At 60.2% G+C, this 26,325-nt stretch overlaps 1 protein-coding gene across 1 annotated transcript in view; it reads left to right on the top strand.

Annotated features, from left to right (window-relative positions):
• Positions 1-26,325, top strand: part of Fgd5 (FYVE, RhoGEF and PH domain containing 5) — a 56,081-nt gene that overhangs the window by 12,398 nt on the left and 17,358 nt on the right. Inside the window, exons 3-9 of the mRNA XM_026383062.2 lie at positions 14,453-14,588; positions 16,888-16,946; positions 17,026-17,056; positions 24,646-24,806; positions 25,056-25,212; positions 25,501-25,588; positions 26,235-26,285. Of these exons, the coding sequence (XP_026238847.2) occupies positions 14,453-14,588; positions 16,888-16,946; positions 17,026-17,056; positions 24,646-24,806; positions 25,056-25,212; positions 25,501-25,588; positions 26,235-26,285 (683 nt within the window). The remainder of the gene's footprint in view (positions 1-14,452; positions 14,589-16,887; positions 16,947-17,025; positions 17,057-24,645; positions 24,807-25,055; positions 25,213-25,500; positions 25,589-26,234; positions 26,286-26,325) is intronic.

Below are 26,325 nucleotides of genomic sequence, written 5' to 3'. Positions count from 1 at the left end.
GGGGAGGGGACACTGGGCTCCTGCCGCCCCTCATCCAGTTGCTGCTGGGCATGTCCCTGGCAGGAGGCAGGTGGCACTGCTGTGCCCAGTGTTGACATTGGTGGCCGGCCCAGAGGCTCGAGGAACGCGGGAAGGACATGTCCCTTCTGTCCCCATGGCTGGTGGCCCGGCTGGACCCGCCGCTGGGTCGGGGAGCGTCCCTGAGCCAGCTGGGTGGTGGCCTTGCGGTGACCGCGGAGGTCCAGGATGGAGCGGGCGGGTGTTCTTCTGCTGGGTCCCCGGGTGGTGGCAGGGACGTCCCCTGGCTGCAGTAGGCACGTGGCCGGAGGGCGCAGAGGGGTGGCCTGTCACAGGCTGCTCACAGAAGGAGGGGGACATCCAGGACGGGGACGCTCTGGAGGCTCTTGGTGACAAGGGAGAGGAGAGAGAGGTGGCCTGGGTGCCCCCGCTGGCCTCCGGGGGTCACCAAGAACAGGTCTCTGAACAGGGTCCCAGGGGTCCCTGGAGAGAAGGGGGAGGTTGACGTGGGGCCCGCGGGGATCCTGGCACAAGTGATGGGGACAAATCCCAGTGCGCACCGGACACACGGCCCTGCTTCAGGGAGGACCCCTGCGCCCCGTCCCCTGCCCTCCTGGTATTTTATTGAGGGTCAGGGTCTCCCTGAGATGTTCAGGGCCTCACTGTTGCTGAGGCTGGCCTCCAACTCACCATCCTCCTGCCTCGGCCTCCAGAGCCGCGGGGATGACAGGCCTGTGGCCACGGCGCCCAGCACTTGTTTCTCGTTGACGCCCAAGAGAGAAGACCGGGGCTGGCGTCCCGTGAAAGACGTCCCCAGAAAGATGTCCCCAGAAATCCCAGGCATCCCGTCTTTTCACGTCAAAAGTCAAAGGAGCCACCTGCTCACCAACCCGGGGCAGGGGCGGCTATGAGGTGTCCAGTGCAGACCAAGGCCTGGTCACAGACACTGGCAGAGGCCACCGAGCCCACGCTGTGGCCTCACCAAGGTGACTCACAGCCCGAGTGTCAGTGGCCGGCCAGTCCAGGGCGCAGAGGAGGCCCAGCCTCCAGCCTCCCACGGGCTGGTGCGCGGAGTCCGGCCTGAGCGCTGGCCAGGCAGCGGTGGCCGGGTGTCTTCCCCTCTGTCCCTGAGCCCGGGCCACCACCCTCCCGCTATCATTTCCCTTTTGACAAATGCGCTCAGCAGAACTTTCATTAAGTCCCCTGGAAGGACCTGGGCCACCCGCAGATCGTCCCCCCCAGGTCCTCGCGGCCCAGCGCCTGGGGCTGGGCACTTGACGGATGGGGACGCTCCGTTTTTAATTTTCTGACTTAACAGAGGAGCCTGTGCCGCGGGTCCCCGACCATCAGTTTAAATTAAATGCCATAAAACTCACAGGGAGGGACCCTGACGAGAGACCCGCGTTGGGGACGCACTCAGGGCCACGTGAGGGTCCTTCCGAGGGGGAGAGGCCTTTGTCCCCGCCCCAGTCCCCTCCGTCCTCAAAGCCTCTGGGCCTCATTTCCCCGTCTGTCCCATGGGGACAAGTGTGTCACACGCAGCTGAAGCAGGAGGAATCTGTTATCAAAAAAAAAAAAAAAAAAAAAAGATTTGGATCTCAGCAGAGTAAGACGCCTGGGAGGGCCAGGGTCTGGAGAGTCCCCGAGGTCCCCTGTGTTAAAGGCTCAGCCCCAGCTTGGTGCTCTGGGCAGGTGGTGGCCCATGCCTGTCATCCCAGTGGCTCAGGAGGCTGAGGCAGGAGGATCGCGCGTTGGAGGCCAGCCTCAGCCACTTAGCGAGGCCCTCAGCAACTCAGGGGGACCCTGTCTCCAGAAAACAAAAAGGGCTCAAGGTGGGGCTCAGGGGTTAGGTACCCCTATGTTCAGTCCAAAAAGAAAAGATAAAGAGACTAAGGTCCCTAGAGGTCAAGGGTCAACGAAGGACACAAGGTCACGGAGCTGGCCACAGCAGAGCCAGACTTTTAAAACCTCATCCGTCCCCGGTACCCACGCTCTGCATCCTGTCCCCAGGTCCCTGCTCCCTTTAGGTACATCATCTCATGTAATTTGCTGAACGTCCCTGTGGGGGTGGTGACCCAAGGTTATTTTTTTAGTAGAAGAGGAAACTGAGGTTCAGAGTGGTGCCATGATCCATACCACAATAAGCCTTGGCGCGAGGACCAGAAGCGCCACCCTCCCTAGGTGCGGAGGTTACTTGGAAAGTTTCCCCGCCACACAGGGTCAGGGCTGGGTCACAAGGCTGCGTGGCGGCCACCCCAGCTCTGTTTCTAAGGAGCTGGGCGTCCTTGGGCAGATTACTGAACCTCTCTGTGCCCCCAGCCTCCTCGTGGGTTGAAAACCAGGGAAGTGACAGCAGCTGCCTCAGAGAGTCACGGGGAGACTGGAGACGGTTGACACTTGCAGAGGGCCCCCCGGAGCCTGGGACTGGACGTGTGGCACTCTCCCTGTGGTCACAGCGGGTGACCAGGACATTCACCAGGGACACCTGCGAGAGCCCGGGGTGTCTGAGGCCTGCAGTTGGAAACCCCCCTCGTCTGCTGCGGCCCCGCCGTCCTCTGTAATGAGACTGTCTGTCTGTCTGTCTGTCTGTCGGGTCTACATATTTAGGAGGCTCTGCTCACCCATCATTTAACCAGAGGGTTACAGACCCCCCACGGGGAGGGGGAGGGGGACGTCCCCGCCTGTCACTCAGAAGCAGGTCTTTTGTTCTGTGGAGGGCCAGCCACCAAGCCATTGGGCAGGAGTAGCCTTCCACAAAAACCCCCGGAGAGTCGCTGGGCATGGGGGCGAGCAGCTGTGAGCCTGGAGGCTGAGGCAGGAGGATCGCAAGGTGGAGGCCAGCCTCGGCAACTTCGTGAGGCCCTCGGCAGCTCAGCGAGCCCCTGTCTCTGAATAAAATACAGGAAAGGGCTGGGCAAAAAGAAAACTCAGGACATTTTTCATGGCAGCTGCCCCTGGCACAGGGCGTCTGGGAGCTGCCAAGGTGGCCCTGCCTTGTGAGTGCCATCCAGAGACCGCAAGCGCGTGGCCCAGGGTCACACAGCAGCAGGCGGCACAGTCAGACCCAGAACCCTGGAAATCTGCAGGGAAGCCACCATCCTGTGGCTTGTGGAGGTGGCAGGGCCGAGCCCTGGTGCTGAGCTGGGGTGGGCTGTGGCGGGTCACGGGCCACACCTGGGGCGGTGGCCCTGTGACCGCAGAAGCCAGGGCGGTGACGTCTTGCAGCTGGGATTGTTCTGGGCCCACTCGGCCCCTCCCGAGCTCTCCCTGGATGCTGCAGACGGTTTCCAGGGAGGGCCCTGGTCCAAGCCCAAGTTTCCTGGCTGGCCCCAGGCCAGAGGTCAAGGCTGGGTTCTGAGCTGCGAGTGAGTCAGTGGTGGAGCGAGACCCGGAGTTTAGGCAGCTGCTCGGCCTCCAGGGAGGAGCCTCCCTGCCTCCGTCTTCCAGGAACCCCAGGCTCTCACTCCTGGAGGCCCTGGCCCCGCAGCCCAGCCACACCCCAGGTGCTCTAGCCCTCTGTCTGCTCCTGCGCTTCTCAGTCTCCCTGGCCCCAGCCTAGAGACAGGGAGGCTCAGAGGGAGGGAGGCCCGGAAGGACGGAGGCCCGGACTTCCCACTGGGAGGAGAAGCCCTGGGAGGAGGAGAAGCTGTGGCACTCGGTCCTGGACCCCAGCCCTGAGCCGCTCGCTGGCTCCTCCTGCTCCCACCCAGCGCCCCACATGCAGAGGGGGCCTGGGTCCAGCTGGTGCTCGGTGACAGTTTGTCGGATGAACAGTTCTCTTCTGAGGCCCGAGGGCCCCAGGCTATCTCAGGGCACATCCTGGTCCCGTGGGAGGTGGACCCCAGGGGGCACTTACCCCCTGAGCCCCGTCCCCAGCCCTTTTTTGTATTTTATTTAGAGACAGGGTCTCCCTGAGTTGCTCAGGGCCTCCCTACATGGCTGAGGCTGGCCTTCAATTTCAGATCCTCCTGCCTCAGCCTCCTGAGCCGCTGAGATTGCAGGCATGGGCCCCCCTGCCCAGCCCCTTTTTAAAATTTTATTTAGGGACACAGTCTCACTGAGTTACTCAGGGTGTCACTGCGTTGCTGAGGCTGGTGTTGAACTCGTGATCCTCCTGCCTCAGCCTCCCAAACAGCTGGCCTCATAGGTGTGCGCCACCGCGTCTGGCCAACCGTAGGAAATCTGTAGCACAAAGGATGCAGGCGAGACCTGAGGGGAGTGTTGGACTTGAAAAGGGTCCTGGAAAGGAAAAGCCGGGGTCCCCAGCGCCTCCCCTTCCCTTTCCTCAACCCCAGGAAGTGGGAGACTCAGAGGCTTCACCCAGATCCGCCTCCTGGCTGGGCGGAAGCTGGTGGAATTCATCTCAGGACGGGTGACCTCACAGATCTGGGTACATCCAACGGGACATTTTTCTTTTCTGTACCAGGGATGGAACTCAGGGGCCCTGGACCACTGAGCCCCGACCCCAGCCCCATTTTGTGTTTCATTTAGAGACAGGGGCTCGCTGAGTTGCTGAGGGCCTCGCTGTTGCTGAGGCTGGCCTCCGACTTGCGATCCTCCTGCCTCAGCCTCCCCAGCGCTGGGGTGACAGGCGTGCACCACCGCGCTGAGCTCAAATGGGACTGTTAGGTGCCTGGTGGGCCTGAGACCCTGGCCACTAGTACGTGTGTTTGTGACCTGAGCCTCCAGGGCCGTCTGGTGGTCGCAGAGGGCTTGGCTGCTCCCCACCCTAGTGACCTCCTGGCTGAGTGGCAGGTGACCAGAGGCCCAGCGGCCAGTGTCCTGGACACAGCCCAGGGCCATGGATTCTGGTCACAGAGGAGGAAGCTCATTGGAGAGGTCCAGCCAGTGCGTTTGCATTCAAAACTCATTTCAAAAATGTCTTCTAAAAGGTCACCCGAGCCCCCAGGTCTGCAGCGCCCCCAGGGCCCAGCCCGGCCTCCTGCAGCCCGGAGCGCGCATGCGCACTCTGTCTCCTTCCCTGCAAGGTTCCCTAGACCAAGCCACGTCCTCAGGGAAGGCGCCGTGCTGGCTGCACCTGGCTGTCCCCAGGCTGCCCCAGAGGTGCTCACACTCATTCACCCACATCCCAGAGCGTCCCCGGAAGGTGACCAGTGCCACGGTGCTGGCCTGAGCGCGGGCCCTGGGCTGCGTTCTGCTGACAGCGCGTGATGCGCATGCGCCGAGTCAGGCGGAGCCTCTCTTCTTCTTATTTTTATGATGATGATTTTGGTGCTGGGGATTGAACCCTGGGGCTCTCAGCCACGGAGCCGCCCCCCAGGCCCTCTTGTTTATTTATTTATTTATTTATTTTATTTAGAGAGAGGGTCTCCCCGAGTTGCTTAGGGCCTGGCTTAGTGGCTGAGGCTGGCCTCCAATTTGCGATCCTCCTGCCTCAGCCTCCTGAGCCCCTGGGATTTCAGGCCTGTGTCCCCCCCTCCGTCTGTAAGGTGCTGTCCTGCGGCCAGTGACCGTTTCCAAGCCATGGCTGGGAAGGCCTCGGGCAGCCTGGGGCCACCCACAGCTCCAGGGGGACTTGTGTCACCTTAGGAGGTGTGACTAGCTGAAGCTCTGAGCACAGGGGACTGATCTTCTTTTCTCCTTCAGGATCAGATCTCAGAAAAGATAAGAGGAAAAGGCCCCCAGCACAGGCCACAGGTGGAACTGACTGTCCCCTCTCCCTTATCTAGACAGGACACCTGGGGAGCGGTTTTGAGTGGCAGGGATGTGACAGCAGAGGGCTGCTCTGGGGACAGAGGGGACAGGCCCTGAGCTGGGGGCTCACAGGCCCCTCCCACGGGGAGGAGCTCCACTTCTGCAGGGTCCCCCGGGAGGACGCTGGCAGCTGCTGCCACCCGATGTCTGGCCTGGTCCCTGCCTGTTCCGCCCAGATGCCAAGTCGTGGTCCTCGGACCCACCCCTGGCGTCCCCCAGGGCCCTCCGCCAGCTCCCCGGAGGACTCCAAGGGGGACATGTCCTCGACCTCAGACCCCAGGGCCACATCCGAGTCCCTCGCCACCCGGGCTCACGGCCAGCTGCCTCGGGGTGCAGAGAAGCTGGCTTCTAGAAGCTTCTGTGCGTCTGTCATGGTCCCCCGGCCCAGGGTGGCGTCTCTCTGCAAAGAAAAGAGGATCCAGATGCCTCCCGCCGCCTGCTGTGTCCCCGGGACGTTGGGCCTGATTTATTCCCTCTTCCCTTTGGGGCCTTGGCTCGGCATGAAAGGCGGGTCCCCGTCCCCAGCTTGGCACAGGACAGGGCGCTCCACAAATAGCGAGCTGGACGGCGCCACCCAAGAGCCACCGCAGAGGGACCCCGGGTCGGAGACCTCCAAGGTCCTCTGCGTGTCTAAGAGGGACCTGGCTCGGGACCAGGAGGCCGAGGGCCTCCTTTTCTTTTAGCCTCCAAATCCGAGGCCGGGCCTGCCGAGTCCTTGGCTGGATGCTGTGGGGGTCAGTGGATCAGACCCCCCTGGACGGCCCTCCGTCCCCAGGGCCTGCAGAGCACCCGGAGGCTGTCCGGCCTCCCAAGGGGACCTCCCAGTCACGGATTCCCCTGCACAAGGCACCATCCAGGGCCACCAGGCAGGGGGACCTCTAGGACCCTCCCAAAGAAAATCAGTTATTTAAAAAGTCTCATTTGCAGCTGGATGGGATGGCTATGCCCGTCATCCCTGTGACTCAGGAGGCTGAGGCAGGAGGATCGCAAGTTGGAGGCCAGCCTCAGCCACTTAGCGAGGTCCTAAGCAACTCAGCGAGACCCTGTCTCTAAATAAAATAGAAAAGGGGCTGGGGACGGGGCTCAGGGGTAAAGTGCCCCTGGGTTCAATCCCTGGTACCCCCCAAAAATGAAAAGGTAGGTTTCCGGGTCGTACCCGCAAAGACCCTGGTTCTTGGGGTCTGGGGTGTTACTTAGGGATCCACGTTTGCAGCCCGAGAGAGAAACTCTCCCCCGTAGCCTGGGGCTGCTCCTTGCCTGGTGTCTGGGATGTCCCCTCCTCCTGAGTCTGGTCCACTCCGGCCATCTGAGGCTGGGGGACACTTGCAGACACCCAGGACTGGGGGACCTCACTCAGGACGAAGGGGCTGTAGATTCAATGTCACAGAAATGAATTTGAGGGCGTGTCCCTGCAGAGAGGTTTATTTAGGAAACCAAGAAATGTCACCTGCAGGGGGCGGGGAGCAGGGCTGGGGACTGGGGGAGGGGCGGGAGGGGGAGGGTGACATCAGCCTGATGACGTCAGACAGTTCCTAGTGTCCCCAGAGCCTTAGGGGACCAGCTCAGCGCTTCTCTGATCATGAGATAACGGTGGCCTCATCCTGGATTCTAGGTCCCTCCACGGCAGCGTCCCGGCCTCCTCTGGTCACTGACGGCTCCTTGGGGGGGTTCTCCTTCCTTTTCTCTGTGACGCTCTTGGGGTCAAGTTCAAGGGCAGTGAAGGCCCATATTGAAACAGGCCCTTGGATCCCACTGACCTAAGAAGCAGGCGTCCCACTTCTTGTTAATGTGACATCAGGCCGACTGTGGGCCCTGGTGACCTATCACCTGAGAATTCAGCCCCCGAGGACACACAGAGCCCCGCCCCCAGGTCACCTGGTCCAAAATTAGCCCAAGGTCGTTTTGATAACAGTGATTTTTTTTTTTAAATGCAGGGGGTCCAACCCAGGGGTGTTCCACCCGACCGCAGAGCCCCGACCCCAGCCCTTTTTCTATCTTATTGAGAAACAGGGTCTCCCTGAGCTGCTGAGGGCCTCCGTAAGTTGCAGAGGCTGAGGCTGGCCTCTACTTTGCGATCCTCCTGCCTCAGCCTCCCAAGTCCCTGGGAGGTCACGGGCAAGAGGTCACAGGCAGGTGCACTTAGTGAGGGAATTTACAGGGACTGAGATTGACCGAGTTCCCAGAGATCTGAGACCTGGGAGAAGACCTGGCGTGGGGACAAAGGGCCTCCCAGAGGCCATTCAGTTTCTTGGTCCTCCCTGGGGTCCTCTCTACCTGTCCTTCTTAGAGTCACCGGTGCCTGACTTAATCTCCTCAGGCATCATCCACGGGGACTTCCCTGCCCATTGTCCCCTCCGCTCTCCCCGGAGGGAGGCCGAGTGGGGCTTTGGGACTCCATTTTGTCAGGAGGAAACCGAGAACCAGGAGGGAGGTATTTTTGTCCAAGGTCACAGGATGAATTCCTGGCAGAGCCGAGCCAGGCCCAGGGCGGCCCTCGGATCTATTTTGAGGTTGGAATTCCAGTCCCCCAGGGTCCCCAGGGGCTGTGGCTCAGACCTGCAGCTCCTGATTTCAAAGAGGCAAACCCTGCGGCCGGAGGTTTCCTGAGTCTGGGGTGAAGGCCGCGGTGGCCCATTTTAGGGGTCAGGAAAATGGAGGCACAGAAAACTTTGCAAGATGGCCCCGTGGCAGGAGGTGGAGGACCAGGTGGGCTGGTTCCAGAGTCCCTGCCTCTGGACCACTGTTCCTGCCTCCCGGCCTCCCGGCCTCCCCGGCCTCCCCTGCCTCCCCAGCCTCCCCAGCCTCCCTGGGTCACACTGGGTGCACCTCGGCCTCTGGAGTCCTCCTGCAGACCTGCTGTGCCGTCCCAGAGCCCTGCCCTGTCCCCCTCGGGCCTCCCTTGGCCCATCTGTGGCCTGGGGCGTGGTCGGCTCTGACAGGTGGTGGCATTGCTGGGCCGAGGTGAGGAGTGGAGCTGGAGTCCCGGCCACCGTCCTGTGCAGGGCCCTGTCAGCCGGGTGTGTCCCCAGCTCTGCCAGGGAGGAAGTGTCGGTGTTTACAGGAAATGCAGGGCAAGGCCTGGGAGGGCAGTGGACGGCTGGTGGGCGGCCCACCTCCCTGAGCCCCGAAGAGGAGTCTGGGCTCTGGCTGGACCCCGGCGGGTGCCCCTCTCCCCACCCCGAGTGTGAGGCTTTTTTTTGGTGGTGGAAAAGCTGACCCCCCACAGCCCTGTCCCCTCCCACCCCTCTTCCCTCCAAGACAGCCTCAGAGAACCCGGGACAGGGGGCCCCTGGTCCCTGGAGGCCCTCGGAGCTGTGGGACCTGCTCTGCCCTCTGCTCCTCCCAGCTCTGCTTTATTTTGAGACAGGGTCTCACTACTTTGTGGAGGCTGGCCTCCAACTTGTGATCCTCCTGCCTCAGCCTCCAGAGTCCCCGGACGGCAGGTGTGCCCCACCGCATCTGGCTCCATGCCTGGTCTTTTGAGGACCCCGCACACTGATTCCCGTAGTGGCTGAGTTCAGGTGGTATTTTAAAGGCAGAATGAGAGTTGGAAACAGAGCGTGCACTCATCCAGCCTGGCTCAGGTGTCCGGCGCAGTCTCAGCCACTTTCCTGAACCTAGTTTCGCCCTTGAAGAGAAACAGGTGCCGAGTGCAGAGGCGCACGCCTGTCATCCCAGTGGCTGGGGAGGCTGAGGCAGGAGGATCACAAGTGGAGGCCAGCCTCGGCCACTTAGCGAGGCCCTAAGTAACATCGTGAGACTCAGTCTCCTGACAAAAAGTAAAAAGGGCTGGGGACCCGGAGACCCTGGAACCTGCAAGCCCGGGTCCTGCGCAGATGAGCAGAGGCCCTGGTGGAGGCTGAGGGGAAGCCTGTGGATGCGCCAGGGGAGGACACAGGCATCAGGCCAGGATGACCACTGGGCAGTGCCCGGGTGTGCCCATCCTGGGGGGCAGGACTGTGCACCCCAAGCCCCTGGTTGTGGCCCAGATTGGGAGTGTGCTGGGGGCTCAGCGGCTACAGCTCGGTTCAGACATGGGGCTCTGAGCAAGTGACCGGTCAGGAGGGCTGTGTCCTGCCACCCCCAGCGTCCACCCCCAGGTGCCTCTCCCAGAGGCTTTATGGGAGAGGCAGAAGTTGAGTCAGACCCCGGCTGGGCAAGCAGAAGGGAGGGGGCAGGATTCCGGAACAGATTTGGGGAGACTCAGTGACTGGAAGGCGCAGACCTGGGCACAGACCCGCCCGGTGTCGCGTTGGGTGCCTACGATGGACAGACGCTAAAGATGTGGCGGGAGTCACTGGACCAGAATTCCTTCCTTCTGGACAGACAACCCCCAAATATTATGTTGAGAACCAAAAAGGCACACACCTGTCCTGCTGCCCCAAAGCTGTTTGTTAGTCAGCTCTGCGTCACTGTGACAAACTACCTGTGGACATCAGTTTATAAAGAGAAAAGGTTGGGCTGGGGATGTGGCTCCAGCGGTAGCGCGCTCGCCTGGCATGCGTGCGGCCTGGGTTCGATCCTCAGCACCACATACCAACAAAGATGTTGTGTCCGCCGAGAACTGAAAAATAAATATTAAAAATTCTCTCTCTCTCTCTCCTCTCTCACTCTCTCTTTTTAAAAAAAAAAAAAAAAAGAGAAAAGGTTTATTTTGGCTTGCAGTTTTGAACGTTCCAGTTCATGCTGGGCTGGGCCCACTGCTTCTGGGCTTCCAGGGAAGCACACAGTGGAGCCTAACTACTCACCTCTGGCCAAGAAGCAGAGAGAGGGACAATTCCCATGATTCCCTTGGAGGGCACACCCCCAATAACCTAACTTCCTCCCACTAGGCTCCACCTCTTAAAGGTCCCCTCACCTTCCCATAGCACCACCTGAGGGATCAAGCTTTCAACCCGAGCCTTGGGGGACAATTATCCAAGGTGTCAAAGGCCACTCCTGTTTCCCAAAACTGGAGCCAGGGTGCTTAGGAGTGCGGGGGGGTGTGGCTTGTGAATTTTTCTTGTGTATTTCCTTCTATTTATATTAGTCTGTCATTGGGTGAGGCTTCCACAAATTTCTTGACAGTTTTACATCTTGGGAACCTCATTTGATGATCTGAAAATAAGCCTTTCGTAGTCATCATATTTTTTCTTTTCTTTTTTTGGGGGGGAAAATGGCAGTATTTGCTTGGAGTGGGAGACTGAACCGGATTCAGGGATAGCAACATTCCCATACAACCACTTCAAACCCACTTGGATGGCCAAGATGAAAGAGACCGCCCATAACCCGTGTTGGCAAGGAAATGGCAGAGAAATCAAGAGTCCCCCGCACTTGTGGCCGCTGGGGAAGACACTCTAGCGGGGCCTCCACCGTCACCCTGTGACTTAGCAGTTGCTCTCTTCCTCGGTCCATATCCAGAACACACCCATCATCGACCCAAAAAAAACTTGCATGCAGATGTTCTCAGCCGCCTTGTCCACAACAGCCAAAACTAGACACGATCCAGATGTCTGTCAGCCATCCAGCAAAGAAGCCAAACCCGGTCTTGGCCATCCAGTGGAATATTACTAAGCCATAAAAAGGAGGGAAGGGCTGGTCCTGGCTACCAGATGTCGAGGGAAAGACGCCAGATCCCCAGGGCATTAGGTTGTATAATTTTATACAGAACAGACCAGGCGACAGAGACTGAAAGCAGAGCAGACTAGCGGCTGCCAGAGGCTGGGGGACCTCTGGGGAATGGGAGTGACGCTAAGGGCGGGGTGCGGGTTTCCTTTCTTGGGCTGGTGCCAAACCCTCCCGGCGGTGGCGTGTGCTAAACCTCCTCGGGTGGTGCGCTTCCAAAGGGTCTGCGACATGCAACAGCTATTAAAAGTTGCAGCAGAAGGGAAACTGTCCCCCTAGTCCATCCGCGGGGACATGGGGACACCCCGGGTCGCAGAGCCGGGATGGACTTCTGTTTGCACTTAGTGGGGTGTGGAAGTGAGTTTTCTGAAAAGCCTCGCCTGGGAGCCCGTTTCTGGGAAGCGGCGCTGGCCTGGCCCTTGGCTGACCCGGGCCTGGGCGGGAGGTCCCTGCAGGAGGAGGAGCGCAGGTCTCCTGGGGAAGCCACGCCCCCGACAGGGCAGCCACGCCCCCGGCAGGGCAGCCACGCCCCCGACAGGGCAGCCACGCCCCCCGACGGCCTCCTGCGCCTGCGCACCAGCCTCCGCCTCCACCTGGCAGATGCTGTGCTGAGCTGTGACTAGGCTGGCAGGGACTCCCCAGCCCTCGAGGAGGATCCCCTGCGCCTTGTCCCCTGAGGTCCCATCTGCACTGCAGCTGATGTCTGCGTGGGCGCGGGAGGGGACATTCTGAGCGTCAAGGAGTCTCCAACCAAAAGGGGCCACCTGGGGAGGCTTGGTGCTGGGGGCCCTGGGGAGGCAGCGGGGACTGCAGGGACAGATGGGACTCAGGAGGCTAGGGGCTCTCTGGTGCGCAGCCCCTGCCCCTGTCCTCCTCTCCCAGGTCCCTCTGGGGTCTCCCCGGCTCCATTTCCCACTCAGCTCCCAGAGCTCAGCCGAGCCTCCTTGGCCTCCCCTAGGAGGAGGAGCCGGGTGACATCTGCAGTGTGGCCTGGCTCCCGGGCAAGGACAGAGCTGGGTCTTGATCTCCGAGGGGGCGGCCGTGTCTGGCTGCGCCCAGGCTCTGGCTCCGAGGACTATGAGACTGGACGGAATCTAAGGGTCAGCGCTGGCCGCCGTGGGCCGTGCACAGCCTTGGCCTCCGCACTGGAGGCCCAGGGCTGTTTTTAATGACTCCGGGCTGCTGGAAAGGCCTGGGTTCTCTGGGCGGGTCACTTAAGGCCATGAGCTCCCCCAGCTGTGATTTATGTTCCCTCTAAGCCCAAGCAGACTCCCAGGCAGAGCTGGCCTGGTGGAAACCGGCCTGGGGGGTTAGGGGATGGGCCTCCTGCAGGCTCCTTCAGGCTGGCCAGGAAGACTCTCCTCCTCCATGCCAGGGAGGGACCACTTTGACCATCCTTTTTTTGTTCAGTTGAGCAAAGAACCTCGTCCACTATTTCCAACTTAGAGATTAAAAAACAGAGAGGTTGAGTGACTTTCTCAACGTCACACAGCAACTCTCTATCTGATGCCACTTCCTGCTCACCTCACTTCAGTACTGACTGCCTGGCCCTTGCGTCTGTTTTCATGTGAACGTCCCTGGTGAACTCCTCAAGGGCGGGGAATGTATTATTCCTGTAGGGACCACAGACCCAGAATTTCCCAGCAAGCCCCCACTCAAGGTGCAGTAAGTTAAAGGGGCCTGTGAGTCGTGGGGTCACGTGGGAACCAGGCCTCACACAGGATGGGCGAGCCTCTACTGCTGAGCTACGTCCCACCCAGGAGAAGGCTTCTCAGGGGGTCACCTTCCCTGGTATCTGAAGATCCGTCGGGTGGCGGTGACCACGGCTGCAGGAGCAGCTGGATTGACACCTGTGGTCTGAGTCTCGACATGTTTGATTCATTTATTTAACTGATGGCTTCTGTCCAAGATGGGGCCCGTTGCTTCGTTTCCACTGACTGTGCAAAGGCACCGGGGTGGGTCTGTGCTATGAAAGCCTTTTATTCCCCCCATAGTACTGACGGTTGAACCCAGCCCATCCCTGTCCCTGTCCCAGCCAGACTCTGAATCCAGACATCCTCAGCTCCTGCATGAACTCTCCCATCTGCCCTTCTCTGGCTTTGATAAGTAAAATGGCCAGTGTGGAGGCCCGGCCTTGTATCTTAGCAACTCGGGAGGCTGAAGCAGGAGGATCACAAGTTGGAGGCCAGCCTCAGCAGCTGACCAAGAACCTGTCTCAAAACCGGTTTGGGGAGTTGAGCGCCCCCTAGCCGCCGTGACGGGCGGTGCTGCCTGGGAGCGGTGGCCAGGACCCTTTGCTCTCTTCCTCCTGGGGCCACAGCAGGGGCCAGTGTCCCCTTCCTGGGGCCTGTAGCCGTCCCTCGTGGAAGGAGGGCAGGTCCGCTCCCTGTCCCCTGCTGGACAAAGGATCACCCATGGGCGTGTGTGGCTCTAGCAGGCAGGGGACCCGTGCCCTGCTGTCCTCTGAGCCCTGCTGAGCAGCTGAGGTGACCTGCAGGTTGGGGACGGCTCCTTAGCGGGGCAGCAGGGGACGCGGAGGGACATCTCGGCAGGACATCTCCCATGGCAGGGGTGAGAGGGAGCCATGGAAGGTGTTTGAGCAGGAGAGGAGTCCTCCCTGTCTCTGTGGGACAGTCACTGTGCTGGGCGGAGGGGTGGGCGCAGGGGACAGGGGTGTGGGGCTGGGCCCGGCCTCTGTTCCCCACTGCCCAGCCCGTGTCCAGCACAAAGCCAGCCACTGGTGCATACGTACTAAATGCACATGTTGTTGAGTCAGCTCACGGGGGTGCCTGCGTAATAAATTATCAGATATGAAGCCCCCACGGGGTGCTAAGCGGTGACCTTCACGCTGTCTGCCAGCAAAGTGACACCAAGATCATTTTCTGTGGACCTGCCCTCTGCGTCCCAGCCTGCCTAGTCCCTAACAGGAATGTGGTCCTGTCTTAGCTCGTGCAAAGGCCCTGGGGCAGCAAAGAGCCTGACGTGTTCAAGGCACTAAAAAGAGGCCAGCCCATGGGGGACCGGAGCTCTGTGGACGGAGCAGTTGCTCACGTTGTCGACTGGGTGCCCGGCTGGTTCTCCTGTCCCCCGCTAACCCTCTCCCTGCTCCTTCCAGTGCCTACACAGAGCCCTACAAGGTGTGTCCCATCTCGGCGGTGGCCCCCAAAGAGGACGTGACGTCGGATGAAGAGCAGGGCAGCTCGGAGGAGGAGGAGGGGGGCGCTCCCAGAGACCCCGGCCTCACCCACAAGGTAGGGAGCACGGGGCCCGGCTGGGCAGTGGACCCGGAGCCGTGGAGGCTGGGTGTGAGGAGGCAGGGGGGCTGCGTGGGAAGGACAAGGGGGTCGGCAGCAGATGGACAGATGGACAGAGGACGCCGTTGGCCTTTGACGGGCTTTTGGAAGCCTCAGCTGGATCCTTCTAGAACCAACATGGGGCAGGGGGACAGGGACTGGGAGCCGGAAGAGCCTCCTCCTGCCACTGACCACCCAGAGCCCGCTGACCACCATCTCGTCCACTCTGGGCCTCCCAAGGGTGAGGGGACGACAGAGGCACGGAGAGGTCATTTTGTTGGTGACTGTGGTGACACTGTCTGGCCTCTTCACGGCCATCCAAGGCTGAATGGCTGAGGAACATGTGACAGACGCACACACCACGGAGTAGCGTTCTGCCCTTAAGAAGGAGATCCCGAGCTGGGCGCGGTGGCCCACGCCTGTCATCCCAGAGGCTGGGGAGGCCGAGGCAGGAGGATCGCAAGGTGGAGGCCAGCCTCAGCCACTTAGTGAGGCCCTGAGCCACTCAGGGAGACCCTGTCTCTAAATAAAATAGAAAAGGGGCTGGGGACGGGGCTCCATGGGTAAGCGGCCCTGGGTTCCATCCCCAGTACCAAAAAAAAGAGAGAGAAATCTGAGGAAAACTTTAAAAGTTTCTTTTAATTCATTTAAAAATAATAAAGACCCATTACAGACCGACATCAATGGGTACGTTTAATGGGGAAAAAGAGCTATTTTCTAAAATAAATGGGCAAAAACTGAGGACTCCAGGATACACAGATGCCTGGGTGGGAAAGAGAGGCAAGGAATGTTCTAGAAGGAGGCTAAGCTGCCCATGGACAGCTAGGAAAACGGAGGCCCAGAGCCGAGGACCCGCAGCCCGACTCTTCCTGGGACCCACCAGGTGACCCCGGGGTTCCCCAGGGGAAGGCCTGTCCCTCCCTCCGTGTCCTGGTCCCCCGTAGCCAGGAGCTGAGTGGCCGGTGGGTTTGGGGCCTGGGGAGGCAGCGCTGCCCGGGGGACACCCGGAGCCGGGGTCTGGGCAGCAGGACCCACGGCTCAGGCCCGGCCCCACCCCACGCTCCTGCGGGGACCCTGTTCCCAGATGCCCGTCCCCGGACGCCGTCCCCTCCCCGCGAAGGCCATTTCCTGGTTAAACAAACCCCTCTCCGCGGGGCCAGATGGGCGACGCCCGAGGCCGGGGCAGCCCAGCGCGGCTGCAGGTCCCTGGCTGCTGTCTGGCGGGGACACATCAGTCATCGGCCGAGCCTCCGCCGCAGGACTGTCCCCTGACCCCCAGGGCCTGCCCGTCTGGCCAGGAGGGGCCGGGAGGGACGTGCCCAGTGGCCCCAGCCCAGATCCTTCCAGAAGCCTGACAATGCCAACCGCGATAAGGCCACCGTGCGGGCGGGTGGGGACACTTCCCCGCCACCTCACGGCGTCCCCAGGGCTGGGGTGCTCACCCATGTTCCAGATCAGGAGGCCAAGACCCCTGAGGGCCTGGCCCTGGGGGTCCAAGGTCCTTTTTTGACTTCTAGAACTTTTTTTTCCGTACCAGGGATGACCCAGGGGTGCTGAACCCCTGGGCCCCGTCCCCAGCCCTATTTTGTGTCATGATTTGGAGACAGGGTCCCGCTGAGTTGCTTAGAGCCTCGCTGTGGCTGAGGCTGGCCTCCACCTGGCGATCCTCCTGCCTCAGCCTCCCCGGCCTCTGGGATGACAGGCGTGGGCTACCGCGCCCAGCCCGGCCTCATTTTACAGGGGAAGAAACGTCGTCGTTCTGGATCATTCTCTCCCCTCCTTCTCTATGGGAGCTCTGTCGCAGGCTTGTGTTACTTGACCGCCACGCTCCACGGTGTGACGCGTCTCTGGTCACTAGCGGGGACTATTCTCTTGATGTCCTCAAGTTCGTTGGCATCACAGAGGGGTGGGGAGGGGAACTGAGGCCCAACTCTGGAAAGAGGCTTGTGCAGAACCGAACCAGGGGGCAGAGGTCGAGCCAGAAGCTGGGTGTCCCTGTCGAGTGCCCTCTGTGCCACCGAGGGCCACCCGCCCCCGGCCACCTGCACCTTCTGGAACCCCCTGTCTGTCCTGTCAGTATCCACACCTGTGAACCCGGCCTCCAGCCCCCTGGGTCCAGCAGGATGGGGCCCCAGAGCCTGCTCATGGCACGAGGCCCGGTCACCTGCCAGCCCCTGTCCCCTTCCTGTCTGGGGACATCATAGGGACAGGCATGAGACCAGGTCCACTGTCCCCTGACCCTCTGTCTCCTCCGCAGGGGGAAGGACAGTCGCGAGCCCTGGTCATCGCCCAGGAACTGCTGGCTTCGGAGAAAGCGTGAGTGCGCAGCTGCCCTGGTGGACTGTCCCCCACCCCGGGGACACCCGATAACCGGCCCCGCCCTCTGTCCCCGCAGGTACGTGCAGGCGCTGCAGCACCTACGACAGGTGAGTTGGTCGTTTTGATGGAAAGGAAGCCACATTTGGGGGACGCTCAGACGTGGGCAGGACCAGCCTTCGCTGCTCACAGAAGGGCTGCCGCAGCGCCGCCCTCGCACTCAGCTCCGTTCAGTTCCTTGTGTTGGCGGTGGCGGAGGGATTCGGGGTTTGTTTGTTTGGTTGGTTGATGGGTTTTTTTTTGCTCTGGCTGCACGAGAGGAGCTGGGGGTGGAAAGACAGATGGCCCAGGGCTCCTCCCCCAGAGCTCCCTGGTCAGCGAAGGGGACAGATTCTTCAGAGCATGGGGCTGTGAGCAGCAGCCGGGAATCCGGGCGGGCTTCCCTGAGGAGGCGGCTGCAGTTGGGGCTAAGTCACGGGGAGGGGTGAGGGAGGTGACAGAGCAGGTGGGCTCAGCCGTCCCCTCCTGCCGGCTCCCTGCCCCCGACCCGGGCTCAGCCTTCAATCTTCCTCTTCTTTCTCTGGTCCACTCTGAACGTCCATCCTGGACCTCCCGCGGGTCACTTGGCCCCAGTGCCCGTCAGCTGGTTGCGGGAAATGGTGCAGAGCTGTATTTATCACCTCGAGGCTGCGTGGACAGAAGTGGCCCAAGTCCCCGCCTCTGACGCGCAGTCCCCACCAAGGACACCAGTTATTTATTTATTCACTTTAATGGCACCAGGGACTGACCCCAGGGCTGCTTAACCCCTGAGCCCCGTCCCCAGCCCTTTTTCTATTTTATTTAGAGACAGGGTCTCGCTCAGTGGCTCAGGGCCTGGCTGAGTGGCTGAGGCTGGCCTCCAACTTGCGATCCTCCTGCCTCAGCCTCCCAAGCCACTGGGAGGACGGGGCGTGCGCCATGGCCCCTGGCTTCCATCCGTTCGTCCTCCTTCCCATCCATCTGTCTATCCGTCATCGGTTGGCCATCCTGCCCATTTATTCTGGGAACATTTCAGGGTGTTCAAGGTGCCCCTGTGACAAGGACCAGGCTGAGGAGCACCCGGGTGCCGGGCGAAGGGCGCAGGGGCAGCGAGCAGCGTTGACCTTCCGGGCAGCTGTGGCCCTGGGTGCCCTGGGGACCGTGACCCCCTCTGAAACCCAGCAGAAGGGGACGCTCCTGCCCGGGGTCCCCGCTTTGGGCCAAGACCCTGGAAGCCTGATCAGAAGCCAGTCTGACAGCCAGGGGGCGGGGCAGTGGCTCTGGAAATGGTCACCGTCACCTGGTGGGTGACACTGAACGTCACCCAGGACCTCAGCTGGCTGCTGGGCGGGACCTTACCTGCGGCCTCTGCCCGGGGTCTCTCTGCCCGGGAGACTTTGGGCTTCCTCCCACACATGGGTGGCCGGGCTCCAAGAGCGATTGTCCCCAGGGAGACCCGGGACGAAGTGCAGCAGTTTTACGATCCGGGCCTCGGGAGTCACGTCCTCCACTTCCACCTAATCCATCAGAGGAGACAGCCACAGAGGTCCACCCAGGTTCCAGGGGAGGGGACGCGGTCTCTGCCACTCGCTGGGAGGAGTGTCAGCTCTCACTGCAAGAAACAAAACAAACCCCGAGACGGGGACAGTGTTGTGATCCCTTTGGGAAACCACCGTCCACAGCAGGAGGCTTTTCTAATCAATCTGTGTCTGTTAGGAATCGGGTTGGACCGCTGGTGACAAAAACCTCAATAACCTAGATGCTCTTCTCTTGTGTGAAGTGAATCCAGAAGCAGGAGACACAGACCCATTAGGCAGCTCCACCCTCAGGGCCAGAGCAGTTTCCACTGCATCTGTTTCAGGGGTTCCTCCTGGACACAAAGTGGCTGCTGCAGCTCTAACCGTCACATCCACCTGACAGCGAGAAAGAGAAAAGGGGGAAAATCCAAAGTTCGTGCCTCCTGGCTGAGTTAGTCTCCTTGAAACGCTTTCCCAGAAGCTTCGCCTGGTGACCTCTTCCGTCTCATTGGGCACTTGGAGTTTCAGGGGAAGATGGATCAACTGGGGGTCGCCTCATCAAAGCTGAGTTTGACTCGGTGACCCCGCTTTTCTGCGTTCGTTCTGAGGTCCAGGCTCAGGGGGCAGCAGGTGCCCCAGAAATGCTGTCCCCCTGGTATTGAATGCACAGATAGGAACATCAGGGGCTCCCCACGTCCAGCTCACAACAGGCACATGGTCAGCTCTCCTGCTGTCCCCCGGGGCCACACAGCCAAGGTCATGGCCAGGTATACAGTTGGTGCCCAACCCGTAGCTGATCCATGAAAGATGGTGGGGCCAGTCCTTCATCAGGGCCTGTCATTTCTTCAGCCCCAGATGCCTCCGGTGTGTCTCTCCCTCCAGGAGCTGAGCCTAGGGCGGGACACCTGCAGGAACAGGATAATACTGTCCCCAGGTGGGGAGCTTAGCAGGGCACCCAGCCCAGGCTTCGGGGTTCAGAGGATTCCCATAGTAAAAGGTGTCCAGGGACCAGGTGAGCAAGGCTCCCGCCTGGCAGAGGGATCTGCATGTGCAAAGGCCCAGGGGCCAGGCGAGAATGGCGCGTTTGGGAACTGAAGGAAACCTAGCCCGCAGGAGCATTGTCACAGGGACGGCCAGGCAGTGGCAGGACAGACAGAGACTTGGCCATTCTGCGAGGACTTCATGGCCTGTCTGCGGGGACACTGGTGGGGTTGGAGAGAGGTGGTGGGGCGGGATTGGAGCTGACTGGCAGATGATTGACGGGCTGTGGGAGGGGCCTCGCTGACGCAGTCAGACGCCAGGGGGCGCCGGCGAGCACGGCTCCAGGCTTGTGGGGACCGAGGCTCCGGAGAGGCCTAGGCCTGCGCCTGCGCAGTTGGGCCTAGGAGGTGCAGTGCTGGGGACAGGATCTGAGTCTGTCCGTCTCCCTGGGGCACCAGGACTGGGGACTGAACCCAGGGGCTCTTCACCCCGAGCCCCCTCCCCAGCCCTATTTTGCATTTTATTTAGAGACAGGGTCTCCCTGAGCTGCTCAGGGCCTCTGGTTGCTGAGGCTGGCTTTGAACTCGCGATCCTCCTGCCTCAGCCTCCCGAGCCTCTGGGATGGCAGGTGCACACTGCTTACCTGTTCCTGACCTCCCTGTGGCGAAGGACGTGCCCTTTTACATCCGGCTGCTTCACCTGCGTCCACCGTCCCGATGGCCCCGTGCACCCTGGGGCGTGATGAGCATCCTGAGGCCGCCCTGCATGTTCTGTGCGAATCCTTTCTTAGTGAGCATGCGCGATCTTTTGTCCTTGGCACTCACCTAGGAGTGGCATCGGGTGGTCACAGAGGAGGCCCAGGCTGAGCTTTATTAGAAACTGCAATAAAGGGTTGGGGTTGGGGCTCAGGGACAGAGCGCTGGCCTCCCATGTGCGAGGCCCTGGGTTGGATCCTCAGCACCACATAAAAAAAAAAGTTATTCTAAAAACCCAGCTTTATTGACATGACATAATTCAGCTATTTAAAATGTAAGGTGAAATGATTTTTAGCGTGTTCACAGAACTGTGTGCTCATCACCTGGATCAATTTTAGAGCACTCTCATCACCCCCAAAATACATTCCCAGCTCCCCTCTGTGACTCCCCATCTCCTTTCTATCTGTATACGTTTGCCCGTTCTGGACATTTCATGCAAATGAGTTGTGCAATTAATTTGCGGTCATGTGTGGTTGGCTTCTTGCAGCTGCGTTCGTGTTTCCGCGGTTCATCTGTTTTGTGGCAGGTGTCGGTACGTGGTGCATTTTGAGGCAGAGGAATAGTCCACGGCGTGGACGTACCACAGTTTGCCCGTTCATTTACCTCTAGATGGATGTTTGAGTTCATCTCACCTTTTGAGAATTATGAAAATGCTGCCGTGATTCTGGTGGGAACGTGTTCCCTGTTCTCTTTGGCTTGTGCCTAGGATGACAGTTGCTGGGTCACACGGTGACTCTTGAAACTTTTGTAGACGCACCGCACTGCCTGCCAAAATGACTGCAGCCAGGTGCAGAGAGATGTGCTCAGCGACCCCGCCACCCAGGAGGCCACGGCAGGAGGAGCTCTTCATTAGGGTTTCAGGGCTCTAGTGCACGATGCCAATCAGGTGTCCCCACTAAGTCTCAGTGCTGGGGTCCCACCTGGGAACAGCCACTGCATTAGAGTCTGGGCAACGTAGCAAGACCCCCATCTCTTTAAAAAAAAAAAAAAACTGTTAATAAATAAAGCAAAGTTATGGCAGACTTTATATTCCACTGTAAGAGTATGAAGCTTCTGGTTTTTATTTCCTCACAGTCTTTTATTTTCCATCTTTTTTAAAAAAAATTACAAGAGGTAGCTCACATCTGTCATTGCAGCGACTTGGGAGGCTGAGGCAGGAGGATCGTGAGTCCAAAGCCAGCCTCAGCCAAAGCGAGGCACTAAGCAACTCAGGGAGACCCTGTCTCTAAATAAAATACAAAATAGGGCTTGGGAGAGGGCTCAGGGGTCGAGTGCCCCTGGGTTCAGTCCCTGGTACCAAAAAAATTTTTAAAAAAAGAATAAATAAATGAAAAATAAAAGTGAGATCTTAAGGAGTGTGAATGGGTATCTCATCCTGGGTTTTGTTTGCTTGTTGGATGGTTCTGGTCCTGGGCATTAAACCCAGGGGCACTTTACTGCTGAGCCACATCCCGAGCCCCTTTTCATCTTTTATCGTGAGACAGGGTTTCGCTAAGTGGCTGAGAGCCTCACTAAGTCGTCATGGAGGCTGGCCTCCAACTTGGGATCCTCCTGCCTCAGCCTCGAGCACCACTGGGCCTTCGGGCGTGGTTCTGATTTGGTGTTTTACATGTTGATGGAATTCGGTGCATGAACGTTCCTCTCGTGGCTGGTGCTTTTGGTGCCATTTCTAAGAAAGCTCGGCCCGGCCCTGGATCTCCACGACCGACTGCTGGATTCTCTTCAAGAGGCTGATGGTGGTTTTCTGTTGAACTCTGTGACCCATTTGGAGTTCATCTGGGCAAGACCAACAGACGCAGTCAGACTTCATCGTTGGCGGGTGGAGTCCGCTGGCCCAGGGCCATTGGTTGAAAAGATGATTCCCAGTAAATTTTCTTGGCAGCCGTGTTAAGAGTCACTTCCCATAAGACATCTTTATGGGTTCCCAGTCCAGTCCATTAATCCACGTGTCTGTCCTCCTCCTGCGCCACGCAGCCTCCGGTCAGGAGCCTCATCATGACATTAAAACAAATTATTATTATTTTTTTTGTACTGAGGATTGAACCCAGGGGTGCTGAACCACTGAGCCCCGTCCTCAGCCCTTCTTTGAAATTTTTTTAAATTTTGAGTTGCTTAGAGCCTCGCTAACGTGGCCCAGGCTGACCTCAAACTTTCAATCCTCCTGCCTCAGCCTCCCAAGCCACTGGGATGACAGGCGTGGGCGACCATGTCCACCTACCCCTATTTGTCTTTTAATGTTAACCCTAATTTGCTATTTTTCTTGGCTGGGATAGTCGCTCTACAGTTAGGAATTCTTTGCCCACCTCACAGAGTGTCGTTTTCAAGATTCTAAAGTACCCTCCAGGGATTGTCCAGGCAAGTGTGGTCACACCCCCACGTCGCTCACGTAGCACTGGGACACACAGGATCCCAGAGTCACTGGGACTCTCAGCAGTGACGTCAGTGGTTTGGCCGGGCACACCTGTACACGCCTGTAATCTCAGGAGGCTGAGGAAGGAGGATCACAAGTTGGAGGCCAGCCTCAACCGCTTAGCAAGGCCCTGTCTCAAAAAAAATAAAAAGGGCTGGGGACGTGGCTCTGTGGTAAAGTGCCCCTGGGTTCCATGCCCAATACTGGGGGGTGGGAAAGAAATTCTGGTTCTACTCATTTTTGGAGTGGGCCATCTGGGTGGTGGGCATCCCGACTGAGGTGGCTGAGCGAGAATCAATTACAGACAGGAGCCAGCGCGCCAGGCGATTCGTCTTCAAGTTCCCCGAGGGTGACGTCACTGCGGCTGTCTGTCTTGTCCTTGTCCTCCCGAGTCTCCCTCCCTCCTCCCGTCCCCCACCAGAGGTGCCCTCTGTCTGGGCATCAAGGTGACCAGAGTCTGGGTCTGGCTTCGCGGTGACTCACTCTCCTTTTCTGCTAAATGAAGGTCGTGCGATCCCCCAGGCGACCAGCATTACGGAGTCCCGCTCTGTGTCACCTGCTCTGCTGACTTCAGACCCAGCAGGAAGCAAAACAGTGAAGGTGTCCCGTCCAAAACGTAATGACCACAACCGTAGGCCCCGCTCCTCCCCAGGGGACACACAGCAAGAGGGTGCCTGAAAGTCGAGAGAGGACCCAACCCTTTGAAACCCACCCACGAGACAGCCTAACGTGCCCGTGTCAACCGCAATGACAACTGGCAGTTAAATAGAGCATGTTGAACAGTGTTCTGTCGTCGAGGTCAATCCCCTGCATCAGGACCCGTGGTCTGTGGGCCCAGGAAGAAGTAGAAGGAGGTCCGTTAGGACGGGAGCACTGCAGTCCTGTGGCAGTGAGCCTGAGGACAGAAATGGTAATGAGTAGCTAGAAGGCGGGTAGCACATACCGGGTGGATACGGTGAACCAAGGAACGAGTTTGGTCCCAAGCTGAGCAGAGCCAGGTTTCTTTGTACGATTCAGAACCACATCCCGTCGGAAATGTCGGAATTGGCTCTTCCTAGATTTTCCTTTTGGATATTTCCAGAGCTCGGGTGGCCATGGGGCAACCCAGACCATAGATAAGTGGGAGCGGCACTTTACAGGTTGCAAAGAGTCTGAGTCGTCAGGTGAGCTCCGCGGCAGCTGGACCCTGAGATAGCGAGGAGGCGAGGCCTCAGAGGGGCACCGGCCTGCCCGCCGTCTCTCCGCTACTCGGGATTTCTGCTGGGCTTGACCCGACCCAGCGCAGAGGGGACGGGGTGTCGAAGTCCTCAGCCAGCTGCTCGAGAAAGAGGGGTTCATGCCGTCTTGGGGACACGGGGGCATGTTTTCTTGTGGGTGCACCCCGGGGCCGAGGAGACCCTGCAGGACTGGGGGTGCATCCTGAGCCCCCCAGGGAAGGAATCCAGGAGGGCTTCCTGGAGGAAGGGCCATGGGATGAACTGTCCTGGTAGCGAGTCTTCCCCCGACAGAGCTCAGTGACCTTCCTGATGGGGCCTGGACCCCATGACCTCTGACCCCCCGAGGTTTCCTGATGGGCACTTGGCTCCACAATTCAGGTCGTTTGTTTGGGCCTCGTGCGGAGCCGGTGTGTTGAACGAGAGTGCGTCATTTTTTCCCCAGGGAGAATCAAGGCTTCCGTTCTTTATAGTTTTACCATTTATCAGATTTGATATTAGACGTCAATCATGATCAGCCGGGCGCCGTGGCACCCGCCTGTCATCCCAGTAGCTCAGGAGGCTGAGGCAGGAGGATCGTGAGTTGAAGGCCAGCCTCTGCAATGGCGAGGCCCTGAGCAGTTCAGGGAGACCAGGTGTGCGCTGGTGACCCTGTCTCGCAGGTAAGGACCTGGCCCGGCAGAGGGGGTCGGTCTGGTGACCGTCTCTGTGTCGGCCAGCTCTGCGAGGCCGCCGCGGGGACCTGACCCGGATCCGTGTGCTCTGTCCTGTCACCGGTGGGTAACGGGCGCTCTGGGGTTTCAGGATTTCCACGGAGCCGTCCTGAGGGCCCTGGATGACATGGACCAAGAGGGCAGAGACGCGCTGGCCCGGGAGGAGCTGAGGCAGGGCCTGAGCGAGCTCCCAGCCATCCACGATCTCCACCAAGGCATCCTGGAAGAGCTGGAGGACAGGCTGTCCAACTGGTGAGCGGACTCGGGGCTCCGCACCCCCTCACGGAAGGGGAGGGGGGAGAGCAAGAAGATCCCCACGGAGCCGGGAGGCTGAGGCAGGAGGATCGCAACTTGGAGGCCAGCCTCCACAATGGCGAGGCCCTGAGCAGCTCAGTGAGGCCCTGTCTCTAAAAAAACAAGGGACGAGGCTCTGACCTCCCCCAGACCCTCTGCCGCTCAGCAGGCTGCCCACTCACTCTCGGTCCCCCTCCCTGGCTGCAGGGAAGGCCAGCAGAAGGTGGCCGACGTCTTCCTGGCCCGCGAGCAGGAGTTCGCCCACCACGCTGCCCACATCCTGCAGTTCGACAGGTACCTGGCCCTGCTGGCCGAGAACTGCCTCCTCTCTCCCCGGCTGGCAGCCGCCGTCCGCGAATTTGAGGTGGGTCTCTCTCTGGGTCCCTGGAGACCCTGCTGTGAAGACGCAGGGCTGGCGGAGGCGGGGGATCCAGTCCCCACAGAGGCTCACGGCTGAGGGGACTGACCACGGGCCTGAGGTCCCCAGCGGAGACACCAGGGTTGGGCTGGCCCAGGAGGGCTTCCCGGAGGAGGGGGACTGGTCCCGAGGCTGGGGGGCTCCTCCGCTCGCCCTGGGGAGGTGCAGAAGGGGCAGCCGCCGGGGGGTGACAGGGTAGGGTCCCTGACGGCCTCTGTCATCCCCCGGGAGCAGCAGGGCCAGCACGGAGGCGGGCAGAGCGCCAAGCACCGGCTGCTGAGGGTGGTCCAGCGGCTCTTCCAGTACCAAGTGCTGCTCACAGGTGGGTCCCGGGCCCGCGGCCACCTGCCTGGCTGCCCTCCTGTGTGTCCTGGGGATGTCCTTGCTGTCCCCTCTGGGCCCCGGCCCCAGGCCCCGGCCCCTTTCCTACCAAATCCCCTTTCTCCACTCTGTCTGTTGGGGACCCCTGCGCCTCTGTCCCGGGCTTCACGCCCTTTACGTGACCACCTCCCGCAGGGACAAAGACCCCCGCCCTGGTGGAGGGGCCACTCCGGGTGGCTCCAGGAGCCGTAAGGAAACCGTGAGGCAGGGCCCAGAGGGGCCCCTCGCGGACTCCGGCCGTGTGCACTGAGCACCTACTACGTCCCGCGGGGCCCAGGCTAGATGCTAAAGGGACAGCGGTAGGTGACAGGCAGGCTCCGTGACACCGCTGACTCAGACACTCCACGGGCCACCAAGGACGTCACGGCCACCTAAGGTCACAGTCAGGACATAGGAAGAACACCTGGGTCCGTCAGGGGGCAGAGGGACCGGCCACGGTGTGGAGGGCCGTCCTGGTGTTGCCGTGGGCCGCGGGGGGCAGCCTGGGCCCCCCGTTCTGGAGCTCCCCGACTCTGGAGAGCAGAGGGGACACCGCTGTGGACGAGGGACTGTCCCCCGCCTGGCTGACTCTTCTGTTCTGCCTCCAGACTACTTAAACAACCTCCGCCCGGACTCGGCCGAATACGAGGACACCCAGGGTGAGTCCCCGCCACCCGGAGGGAGGGGACGCGTTCTTCC

This window comes from Urocitellus parryii, chromosome 16, assembly GCF_045843805.1.
Source record: "Urocitellus parryii isolate mUroPar1 chromosome 16, mUroPar1.hap1, whole genome shotgun sequence".
NCBI lineage: Eukaryota > Metazoa > Chordata > Mammalia > Rodentia > Sciuridae > Urocitellus > Urocitellus parryii.
The sequence above is the reverse complement of the archived record's forward strand: the minus strand, read 5'-3'. Positions and strand labels throughout refer to the sequence as shown.